The sequence below is a fragment of the Alligator sinensis genome, unplaced genomic scaffold (genome assembly GCF_000455745.1).
Source record: "Alligator sinensis unplaced genomic scaffold, ASM45574v1 scaffold349_1, whole genome shotgun sequence".
Taxonomy (NCBI): Eukaryota; Metazoa; Chordata; order Crocodylia; family Alligatoridae; genus Alligator; species Alligator sinensis.
Genome location: NW_005841856.1, coordinates 115,188 through 128,098, shown reverse-complemented (window position 1 = coordinate 128,098; position 12,911 = coordinate 115,188). Strand labels below are relative to the sequence as shown.

At 41.1% G+C, this 12,911-nt stretch overlaps 1 protein-coding gene across 2 annotated transcripts in view; it reads left to right on the top strand.

The window, feature by feature from the left end:
* Positions 1 to 12,911, top strand: part of CDH5 (cadherin 5) — a 59,165-nt gene that overhangs the window by 30,433 nt on the left and 15,821 nt on the right. The window contains exon 2 of one of the 2 annotated variants that reach the window (XM_006016415.3): positions 9,233 to 9,431. The exons of the other annotated variant lie outside the window; for it this stretch is intronic. Within the exon in view, the coding sequence (XP_006016477.1) occupies positions 9,246 to 9,431 (186 nt within the window). The 5' untranslated portion in view covers positions 9,233 to 9,245. The remainder of the gene's footprint in view (positions 1 to 9,232; positions 9,432 to 12,911) is intronic. 2 annotated transcript variants of the gene reach the window in all.

Genomic DNA, 12,911 nt, shown 5'->3' with positions numbered 1-12,911 from the left:
AGAGACAGTTTTCTTCTGCAAAGAAAAAAAAAAGGTCTTTGAACAGTAGCACACTTTTTCTGCCAGGAAAAAGGCTTTTCTCCCAACACAACTGTAACACCTTTCCTAGCTTCAGTCCACAGGAAGCCTGAAGTTTTAAAAGGCTGTTGGTTTGTTGCATGCTCCAGGTAGAGGGAGGTATCTGAATAATATTGGATTGTACAAAAATATTATGTTTACTTAGTGGAAAAATAAGAACTTTGCTACCATTTCCAGAAATCAGACAATTGAAAATAGATATAGACAATTTCAGCCCACAGGCTATTTTTCTGAAAAGGTATATAAGGTTCTGCATACACCAATAAAAGCAGAGCTGGGATGTAGCATCTTGCTTCCTCAACCACAACTATACATGGGCCTGATGATTAAGACTGAAAACTGAGCAACTATATAAACTAATTTTCCAAGGAAGTAAAGCTTGGGGAATTACTGTTATGATCCTGAAGTAAGCGTATGTATTCCAGTGCAACAACACGCTTATAAAAATGCTGGTGAAACAGACAGATAGATATTTATTTTAAAAGTCCACATCCAGAGATCCACTTTTAGATTTGTTCAGAGGCTGCAATCAGTTTTCAGGTAGCCACAGGCATTTCAGAAAGATAGATCATCTAAGAAGACCACTTCTCAAATCTGTAAACCAGATGTGAAAATGACCATGCAAAATAAAGTGATGCAATATAGAAAAGCTCCAGTTCACCTTATAGATCAATTTAATTTTCCAACAGACATGAGAGGACCATTCTTGTAAGAGACACATGCCATATGTTCTGTATGTTTTTCTATTTCTACGCTGCCTCTTTGTTTGGCATTAAGATTCACAAGAGAAATCTTGCCTAATGGGATTTGGGAGGCCAGAGTCTGAGGTTCTGTTGCTACTTTTAACCCTGATCCATAGCCAGAACATAAACAAGTCGTTTAAAGGTTTCGCCGTTTCTTGTTAGCAATTTGTAAGATGCATAGTTTACCCTCTACCAACTGTGACTCATAGGAGGTTGAATTGGCTTTCTCAGTGCATGTTTGTAAAGGCCTCCGATATCCCTGGATGAAAATGGTTCTATACACGTAAAGTATTACTACAATTACTTTAATTTAGCTAGGTTTACATAAGGTTGCACTATAACTGCAATGTAAATGGAGCATGCATTGAGCCACATGCCTATAGAAAGAAAAAGGTAATTTATTCACCTTATGTCCCTATCATGGTTACCTTGCTCTATTATTTATTGTTACTTATTATATTCATGTGTCTTTACCCTTTGAAGTTCATAGGCATAATATAGATGATAGATAAATGAGAAAACTTTCTACTACAGATTCTATATGACAACATATACAATTACTGTGTAGACTGCAGACAGATCAGATTCTTCTTGTAGAATAAATCCAGCATAACTTCACTGAATTCATTAGTCTCTTTGGATTTAAATGGGTATAACACCACCAAATGTGGTTCAATGTTTCTGAGGAATATTTACAGTTAGATACAATGACAATCATACAACTTTAAATCTGACAAAATGCCAGATCAGTTTTTTAATAGAGCTAGCGAGTAATATTTTGTAGAAATGATTTTCTTGGGAAATTCTGATTCTTAAAAACAAACAAGTTTTCACAAAAAACGTAGAAGCTTCAGTGAAATTTCTCAGGCAGATTTCTCAGCTCCAAAAAAGAATTTCTGGTCAAATCCACAGAGAGGGATCGAGAAAACAAGAATAGCCCATAGTCTGGGCACTCAGGGGGATGTCAGACTCAGGTTAAACTCCCGAAGCAAAGCAGGGATTTGAACCTGGGTGATTTCCAGCCTATTGATTGTTCTAAAGGGGAGAAGGTGGTGCAAACATGGCTGGAGACCTACATTTCCAATTCACAGAAAATTACGTGTTTCTTTTGAAATCTATGTTTGCCTAGATCAGACTGAAACCAAAAATTTGGAACATTTCCTACAAACGTGTGCGCACACACATTAATAAAAAACATTTCTCTCCCTTCCTGGCTCTTCTTTTTTATCAACTTCACCAGAAAAAGAGAACATCACTCTCCAGCCCCCCTACCTAATTCCTGCCTACTGAAGGCTCACAGACCTCCAGGCTCTTCAGTGAGATGCAGGGTCTCCAGCAGCTGGGGTAGCATGCCTGGTCTTCTCTCTCTCAAGTGCCGTCTCCCCGAATAGTATGTAACAGGCTTCTATCCTGATGCGTAGAGGTGTTACTCTACTAATACCTAATCTCCCATTCACTAGCTTGCCTGCTGCTCCTTCCAAGCTCTTATTCCCTTTAGAAAGGAATGCAACTTGAGTTGGCCCCGAATATCACTTTTCATCAACATTTTTCAGTTTTGAAAAAAATCTGAAAGCCAAATTTTCAATATTCAAACAAAAAATTGGCTTCCAATTTTTTTCTCTAATAAACCAAAAATAGCCTGTGAAAAAAGTGACAAAAACAAATAATCATTTTTAATTTAAAAGTTCATGTGGGGAAGAAATGCATTTTAAAACCTGTTAAGAGATGATCAGGGAATTTTTGTCCCTAACCTCATTTGTGGCCATTACTTACAGCCAAATTTCTTACTTGGCATGTTTACCATCCTTATTTTTCAGTTAGCCTAAAGATATTCCTGAGTACAGAAGCTAAAAATCACAAGGATTCCCTAATTAGGATTACTCTGGGATCCCTCAATGAGAAGAAATAAACTGTAGAAATTAAACTGCGTAGTTACTCACTTAAACCAAGTACTGGACCTGATTTACTTCTCTACATAGGATGCAGATATAGGACAAATCCTCATGGAAAGGGTTGGATATAAAACTCAACTTTTTAACTAAACCAACAACACTGAATTAGCAGGTGAGGTGTACAGAACTAGCAATGAATGTATACCACAAACATTTTCCACAAAAGTTCACTTGAATGTGTAACAGAATTGGTTTCATCGCATTGGCCTCTCATTCATATTTACTTTTCATAGCCATTCCAGTGCAAAACAAAACTTGTAAAAGAAGCTACAACTGAACAATATGTGGAACACAAACTCCAAATTAGTACAATATTTGCATCCAACATTTAATTCTAAGAATTAGACTCATGTGACCAGGGAAGATAAAGCATACCATGTGACTCATGATAAACCATAAATCAGCTTGAATATCCCATATCTCTGAAAACTGCCTATGGGTAATCCACAGGCCAAAATGAATTTGTAAAAATTGTTCAACACAGTTACAAATAGTGAATAAATGCAATAAAAATTAGTTTGCTCCCAGATATTTGAGCAGCATCCAGTAAATCTCAGTAAACTTTTTAGAGTACAGTTAAGACCTAGTGAGGAAGGCTTTAAACTAGGTTCACAGAGGGACAGAGAACAAAGCCCAGAGGCAAGTAGGGAAGCAGGAGACCTGAAGGACGCAGAAGCAGGAGGGGGCAATGGGGAGGCTTCATTCTTCCTGAAAAAGTAGAGCAATTGGCTAGTCACCTCAGCAGTACATGAATTTACAGAGCCTGGAAAAGAAGCAGGAAGAACTGGAAGTCCTCGTACAGTCAAGGAACTATGACATGATTGGAATAACGAAGACTTGGTGGGAGTTCGCATGACTGGAGCATTGTCATGGACAGGTACAAACTGTTCAGGAAGGACAGGCAGGGGAGAAGAGGAGGAAGAGTTGCACACTATGTAAAAAAAGAGCCAGATGATTGCTCAGAGCTCCAGTATGAAACTGGAGATAGGCCTGTTGAGTGTCTCTGGATTAGGGTCAGAGGGGAGAGCAACAAGGATGATGTTGTGGTGGGGGTCTGCTACAGACCACAAGACTAGGAAGAAGTGGTGAATGAGGCTTTCTCCAAACAGGTAGCAGAAGTTTCCTGATCGCAAGCCCTGGTTCTCATGGGGGACTTCAATCACCCTGATATCTGCAGAGAGGGCAATACAGCAGTACACAGGCAATCCAGGAAGTTTTTGAAGAGTATTGGGAATAACTCCCTGGTGCAAGTGCTGCAGCAGCCAACTAGAGCCACGTGCTTCTTGGCCTGCTGCTCACAAACAAGGATGAATTGGTGGGGAACGTAGTAGTAGATAGCAACTTGGACAGCAGTGACCATGAGATGATAGAGTCCAGGATCCTGAGGAAAGGCAGGTTGGAAAGCAGCAGAGTAAGGACCCTGGACTTCAGAAAAGCAGACTTTGACTCTCTCAGGGAATTCATGGGCAGGATCCCTTGGGAAGCCAGTCTTAGGGGAAAAGGAGTCCAGGAGAACTGGCTGTACTTTAAGGAAGCCTTACTGAGAGTGCAGGAACAAACCATCCCGATGCACAGGAAGACTAGCAAGTATGGAAGAAGACTAGCTTGACTTAGCAGGGAACTTGTCAGCAAACTAAATCACAAAAAGGAAGCTTATGAGAAGTGGAAACTTGGACAAATAATTAGGGAAGAATATAAGAGCATTGCTCAGACATGCAGGGATGAAGTCAGGAAGGCCAAAGTGCAATTCGAGTTGCAACTAGGAAGAGATGTAAAGGGTAACAATATGGGTTTCTGTAAGTGTGTTGGTAGCAAAACGACAATCAGGAAATTGTGGGTCCCTTACTGAATGAGGAGGCAACCTTGTGATAAAGGAGGCAGAAAAGGCTGAAGTGCTCAATGCCTTTTTCATCTCAGTCTTCACAGGCAAGGTCAGCTCCCAGACTACTGCACCTGGCAACACAGTTTGGGTAGGAGGTAAGCAGCCAACAGCGGCAAAAGAACAGGTTAAGGACTATTTAGAAAAGCTGGACAAGAACAAGCCCAGACTACTGCACCTGGCAACACAGTTTGGGTAGGAGGTAAGCAGCCAACAGCGGCAAAAGAACAGGTTAAGGACTATTTAGAAAAGCTGGACAAGAACAAGCCCATGGGGCCGGATGGGATACACCCAAGGGTGCTGAGGGAGTTGGCTGATGTGATTGCAGAGCCACTGGCCATCATCTTTGACAACTCATGGAGATCAGGAGAGGTCCCAGATGACTGGAAAAGGGGCAAACACAGTGCCCATATTTAGGAAAGGGAAAAAGGAGGATCCAGGGAGCTACAGATCAGTCAGCCTCACCTCAGTCCCTGGAAAAACCATGGAGCAGATCCTCAAGAAATCCATTTCTAAGCACTTGTAGAAGAAAAAGGTAATTAGGAACAGTCAGCATGGGTTCACCAAAGGCAAGTCATGCCTGACCAACCTGATTGCCTTCTATGATGAGATGACTGGCTTTGTGTATGCAGGGAGACTGGTGGATGTGGTGTATCTTGATTTCAGCAAGGCTTTTGATACGGTCTCCCACAGCATTCTCCCAGGCAAGCTAAGGAAGTATGAGCTGGATAAATGGACTGTAGGGTGGATAGAAAACTGGCCGCAGCATTGGGCTCAGAGAGTAAGAATCAATGACTCATTGTCTAGTTGGCAGCCAGTATCAAATGGAGCGCCCCAGGGGTTGGTCCGGGGGGGCAGTTTTGTTCAAGGTCTTCATCAATGACCTGTAAGATGACATAGAGTACACCCTTAGCAAGTTTGCAGATGACACCAAGCTGGGGGAAGTAGTAAATATGCTGGAGGATTGCACTAGGATTCAGAGTGACCTAGACAAACTGGAGGATTGGGACATAAGAATCTCATGAGATTCAACAAGGAGAAATGCAAAGTCCTGTAGTTAGGATGGAATAATCCCAGGCCCCAGTACAGGCTGGGGCTGACTGGCTGGGCAGCAGCTCTGCAGAAAAGGACCTGGGGGTTACAGTGGACAATAAGATGGATACGAGTCACCAGCGTGCCTTTGTTGCCAAGAAATCTAATGGGATACTGGGCTGCACTAGTAGGAGCGTTGACAGCAGATTGAGCAAAGTAATTATTCTGCTCTGTTCTGCACTGGTGAAGCCATATCTGGAGTACTGTGTCCAGTTTTGAGCCCCCCACTATAGAAAGGATGTGGACAAGTTGGCAAGAGTGCAGCGAAAGAGTGCAGCAGAGCACAACGAAAATGGTTCAGGGAGCTAGGGCACATGACCTATGTGGAGAGGCTGAGGGAACTGGGTTTATTTAGGCTGCAGAAAATAATACTGAGAGGATTTGATAGCAGCCTTCAACTACTTGAAGAGGGGTTCAAAAGAGGATGGTCTTGATTACGAACAACATGCAGCTAGCTCCCTCCAATACAGATAAGTGTTTCCTATCAATTCTTCTGCATGGCTTGGGACTGACTGGCTAAGCAGCAGCTTTGCAAAAAAGGACCTGGGGCTTGCAGTGGATAATAAGATGAATATGAGCCAGAGGTGTGCCCTGGTTGTAAAGAAGTCTATGGGGATGTGGGGCTGCATTAGTAGGAGTGTTGCCAGCAGATCAAGGGAAGTGATTCTTCAGCACTAGTGAGGCCACATCTGCAATACTGTGTCCAATTTTGGTTCCCCCACTACAGAAAGGATGTGAACAAATTGGAGAGAGTTCAGCAGAGGGCAAGGAAAATGGTTAGGGGGCTGGGGTACAGGACTTATGAGGAGAAGCTGATGGAACTTGGATTATTTAGTCTGGAGAAAAGAAGACTGAGAGGGGATTTAATAGCAGCCTTCAACTTCCTGAAGGGTGGATCCAAAGAGGATGGAGCTGGACTGTTCTCAGTGGTGACAGATGTCAGAACAAGGAGCAATGGTCTCAAGTTGCAGCAAGGGAAGTTTAGGTTGGATATTAGGAAAAGTCTCACCAGGAGGGTGGTGAAGCACAGGAGCAGGTTACCTAGCGAGGTGGTGGAATCTCCATCCTTGGAAGTTTTTAAGACCCAATTTGACAAACGTTTGGCTGGGATGATCTAGCTGGGGATGTTTTTGCTTTGAACATGGGAGGTTGGACTAGATGACCTTCTGAGGTCCCTTCCAACCCTCATTTCCTTTGTTTCTATGATTCTATTATTCTTTTTTAAAAACAGAGCAGTTTAGTCTGTTGGCCCAAGAAGTGTCTTCAACCCAGAAATAGACTCAGACCCAGGGATATCATACAGTGGCTCCACCCAAAAAGCATTTATAGGAAGGAAATGTGACTCAGTCCATTTATTTGTTGTTCTCGTATGGTGATGCAGGGGACGGAAGTTACTGCAGCACTTGACAAGGTGTAGCTTGCTTCCCCTTCTCAGACCTGGATGCTACCTTGGGTAGCAGGTAAGAATGGATGATATGTCCCACACTTCACCCATTTGCTAAGTCACCAGGAGTTCCTGCTTCTGGCTCTTCCCACAGGCTGTACAGGACATACTATCCTGTGTTCACACTCAAGAATGCTTCTCTTGACTGTCTGTGGAGAACTAAATATTGAAAAGTGAATTGTCATGGCCAAACAATGCCAGGGATAAGGTGTGGTGGTTCCAAGCAGGGAGTGGGGGGTGACACAGTGCAGTCACACACACATCCCTCTGGCTGTGTTATGATTGCACAGTGAGCACATTGCTCATGGACACATGGAGCTCCTGACAGCTGGAGCGCCAACATGTGTAGGTAGCTCTCTGAGCTCTCCATTTATGGGGGGAAAGAGATGAAGCTGCAGTTCTAAACCCAGCCACAAGACAGCAAACCAGTTTATTTGGGAACAAAGAATCTCTTAACAAGAAACTAGCAGAAGTAAAATTATTTCAAGACTGGAAACCATGAACAGGGATCTGCTGAGTAAAATTAAATGTTTATGTTGTAACCAAACTAAAGAAGTTCAGTGTACTGTACAGATGGCTCTGTGGATGCAGGGAGACCAGTGGATGTGGTATACCTTGATTTTAGCAAGGCTTTTGATAGAGTCTCCCACAGCATTCTCACAGGCAAGCTAAAGTACGGCTGGATGAACGGACTGTAAATTGGATAGAAAACTGACTGGAGCATTGGTGCTCAGAGGGTAGTAATCAATGGCTCAATGTCTGGTTGGCAGCTGGTATCAAGTGGAGTGCCCCAGGGGTCAGTCTTGGAGCTGGTTTTGTTCAATGCCTTCTTCAATGTAAGTTAACTTAGCTACTGAAAATGTAGTTGAAAGAAGTCATTGGACAAATGGCAAGACTAATTGGAGGACTGGACCAAAACAAATCTCATGAGGTTCAACAAGGACAAGTGCAAAGTCCTGCACTTAGGACAGAACAATCCCATGCACCAGTACAGGCTGGGGGCTGACTGGCTGGGCAGCAGCTCTGCAGAAAAGGACCTGGGAGTTACAGTGGACAAGAAGCCAAATATGAGCCAGCAGTGTGCCCTTGTTGCCAAGAAGGCTAATGGCATCCTGGACTGCAGTGGTTGGTGTGTTGCCAGTAGGTCAAGAGAAGTGATTATTCCCCTCTATTCAGCATGGGTAAGGCCCCACCTGGAGTGCTGTGTTCAGTTTTGGGCCCCCCACTACAGAAAGGATGGGGACAAATTAGAGAGTTCAGAGGAGGGCAACCAAAATGGTTCAGGGACTGGGGGACATGATTTATGAGGAAAGACTGAGGGGAACTGGGATTATTTAATCTCAGAGAAGAGGAGACTGAGACAGGATTTAACAGCAGCCTTCAACTACCTGGAGCGGGGTTTGAAAGAGGATGGAGCTAGACTGTTCTCGGTGGTGGCAGATGACAGAACAAGGAGCAATGGTCTCAAATTGCAGCAAGGGAAGTTTAGGTTACATATTAGGACTTTTTTTTCTCACTAGGAGAGTAGTAAAGCACTGGAACAGGTTACCCAGAGAAGTTGTGGACTCTCCATCCTTGGAGATTTGTAAGAAAAGGCTTGACAAAGCCTTGGCTGGGATGATCTAGTTGTGGATGGTCCTGCTTTGAGCAGGGGGCTGTGGACCGGATGACTTTCTGATGCCCCTTCCAATCCTAATTTTCTATGATTTTCTCATTGACAATGTTGGTGTTGTTGCAGGAAATATTTTCATATTCTTTGAAATATTGCTCTCTGAAATTCCTGTTTTGAAACAATTCAGCTGGACCACCATAAATGGCTTAAATTTTCATGTAGTTAAACTGAGATTAACCTACAAAATTTGAGTGGATTTAAGCCTGACATAAAAGGTGAGAGGAAGAGCTCAGTAGATTTAACAGCTCACCCATGGAGTTGAGCAAAATTTAAGCTTTGTGGGTTTGAATACACCTAGAATTGATTTACCATTGCTGGAGACATCTCAGTCCTACTTTCCCTGTTAGTCTCACATTTTATTGTGTTTTCTAGGTTGTGAAAGAAGATGAAAGATCTTATTCTCCTTTTTTCCTTGGTCTTGGTGCCAACCTTGGCTTACAAAGAAAGTCTACAGACAAAACTAAACTTTTCAAACAGCACCACCCATAAACGACATAAGAGAGACTGGATATGGAATTACATGCATATTACGGAAGAGATAAGTTTACCATTACCACATTATGTTGGGAAGGTAAATAATATGCTTTTGGAAGTCAACCAGCAATTAACAGCTAGAAATTAAGACAATATATAAGAATCATGAACACTTACCTCTTGACCTTTGAGGCAAGATGGAAAGAAAAAGGAACTAAAATAAGGTTTTATAGCAAAGCAATGGAGTTGTATATTGTAAAAGCTTGAATATTATTGTAATAAATGAAGAAATATAAAGTTGATTTTTCAGATTGGTGAATGGGGAAATCTGTAAAAGAGGAAAGGTTGTTGATAAACTGAAGGAGGGAAGACTATATAAATTGTATACATTAATATTACAATAACCATTCTGATAGCTCAGAGAACTGTCTTTTCAGAATGTATTGGGGGCAGGGGAGGCAGATCCTCATCCAGTATAAATTGGCCAAACTCCCTTAACTCTCAAAGGAGCAATGCCAGTTTATACCAACTAAGGATTTGGTTTATGTTACTTAGTTCAAAGATTAACTTGTGCCTGTGTTTAATATGTTTTAAAATTCTGTCAGCTGTTCTCCTCTTAGTGGGAAAGTTAGCAAGAGGGAAGCGGTAGTGTGTGGTTCAATAGCAGAGACAAGTCCTAATTACAAGAGAAATCGTTATCTGTATAAATCAATAGAGTAATTATTAGGAAGCTTAGTGCACATGTCTTCCTTTCTCCTCATTCATCAATGACTCTAGATATTAGAATATTACATCGGGACCAAATGCTTGCTTATATTCACTGTTTATAGAGTAACTTTCAAATATCTGGAGTGAATTTGGACAGTTTTGCAAAACTATTTAATAAATCCTTACACTTGCACACATCTTCCCCCATACTACTTGTATCGAATAAGAGAATTTAACATTCAAACTGGCAGGCAAGGTTCTTTGAGTAGATGTGATATCTTTTATTAGACCCGCTGAGTAGTTGGGAAAAAGTTCTTGGCAAGCTTTTGGGTGCAATCACCCTTCTTCAGACATAGGGATTCTCTGCTGTTCTGAGACTTCATGAAATGAGAGAAGCTAAATCTGTGGCAGGATGTCAGTGAGAATGTAAATAGGTAGAAATTAGGAAGACAAAAGGTAAAGCAGAAAGGGGAGGGGGAAGAAAGCAGGGGAAAAAAGACTAAAGGGAGATGTTACAGTGATAGAATACGAGGTAGAAAAGAGGCTGTCTGTGAAAAAGAAAATAGTTGGGGACAGGAAAACAAGAATGAGAGAAGCTCCAAGTGTGAGAGGATGTAGTAAAAATATGAATAGGTAAAAAAGGGAAAAAAAAGGTAAAGCAGGGAAGGAAGTGGGGAGAAAGCAAGGGGGAAAAGAAAAGAAAAGGCCAAAGGGAAACACTACAGTATTAGTAGTAATAATACAAGGTCAGAAAGAGGTTCTCAATGAAGTAGGAAATCAGGGAGAGAAAAGACAGAAAAGTCAGGGAGGGGAGAAAAGATGGGTGAAAAGAGGAATGTAAGTGGTTAGGCCAGGCAGGTACCTGGTGAACCAGATGTCAAGCAGGTTGTAATGTGTCATAAAGCCAATGTCTATATTGAGTCCCTGATTTTTGTATCCAGTAGATTTATGAAGAGAAGTTGGTAGGCTCCGTTGGTCTAATAATAGATATCACATCTACTCAAAGAACCTTGCCTGCCTATGTCCTTAGACCAACACGGATACAACCAAAACCCCTCATTCAAACTGTTAAATCATATTTAGCCTCTACTCTAACTGAAAATCAGTTATGTTTAGAACATGTATAATCTGCAAGTGGACAGGCTTGTATGGCAATCACAACAGTATTTCAAGGCAACAATTTGTCCCATCAACAAGCAATATTGCATCCTTTCAGAAATCTGTTTTTCCAAAATAGTTTTAATCTATTCATTGTGCTGCAATACCACAGTTGCCCCCTAAAGCAACAAATAAAATTACCAAACTTGTGCTTCATTTTTAAAAGACAAAGCTGTAAAATGCTGAAAGTGTGTAATTGCAGACTCATGATTTTGCATTTCATTATGGACTCCTAGATACAAATCTGTGCCAATTAAAAATGCTAAGAATAATTGGAATGAATGAGGCTTTATTTGTGCACATCTTTTTATTTTTTTTAATTGGGTCAAAAGTCAAGATGTGCAAAGAATACTGGTTGCAAAAATGAAACACTTGTGTTCTCCTGTAATGCAGTAAATTATTTGTGCACATATGCAGCATAAACAGCTAATGGAACTACCTAAGGTATAGGTATAATCAGTATAATTTATAATCAGTATAAATAGCAGGCAGAAGGCAGGGCAGGATGGTACCATAGGTTTATTAACAGACTGATAGCCTGATCCAACAGGACTGGTACTGGGCCCAAAATGCCATTCTACCAATTCTTAAAAGAAAAAAAAAAAGTTCTTCCCATATCTGGCTGCATGGGTTTCATTTATAGGCCCTTATTCAAAATCATAGATCAGATCCCAGCAGGAAACTCTTGTTCTCAAGGCAGATTAGATGATTTGCTGAGAATCTAGGAAGAATTAAAAGTCTAACTCCTTTATAGCTACAGACTGCCCAATTTATCACTTTATACTAGTATACTTATTAGTACTTGGTCTCCTTATTTGTGTGCCTGTGCCAAATTTGCATCCTCTAATTAAACAATAATGCTGACTGCAAGTCTCTTTAATAAGAAAAAAATCATTCACCATGACATCTAAAAAGAGTTGCAAGTCAAACCTGTCAGCCATTCTCCAGACTGACTGCAAACAGGTTTCCAGTCTCTGGGTTGCTTTTTTTCCCCTCCATCAAGCCATCAAACTATAACCATAAAGATTTAGCAGCTAAATCCAACATGTTTTCTATATATTGTAAATATATAATTCAACCTTTAAAATACACATAGGGTGGAAATTACAAGAGAGCTCTGTATTGACCTAACTCTGTAACTGTTGGAATAAAGGGCAGGTTTACCATTGACTTCAAAGGCTGCAGACTTTTACCAGCACTTGGTGTTTTTTAAAATATTACCCTTATTCTATCGTCTACTTTGGCTTTCCTGCCCCTTTTTTTTCAAACAATGTGTGTGCACATCAGATTATACAGAAATCCATAGTGCTGCAGTTGGGAATTTTGTGGTCCCAAGGTTTTTTTCAAATTTAATGAAAGAAATTAATTGTTAACAATAATAATAACAATAATAATAATAATAATGAGTATTGACCTGCTTGCAAACTCATTTACCCCAGGCCATTGCTCATAAAATTGTATGATTAACTGCATATTGCTCAGGAAAAGTTCTTCCAAACTTGTCCTTCAATTTTGAACTAGTTTGACACTTTTCAGATAAATGCAGTTGTACGTTTTCTTCCCATGTACAACAATCAGCATCTGTCAGCCTGTCTTGGTAAAGAGAAGCAGACCATTCTGGATCAGTGCTGTTTACTGCCAGAGAGCAAGAGAGAGAGAAAGAGGCCAGAGGGTACTCTAAGCTTACAGAGGGTATCTCTGTTTCATTTCA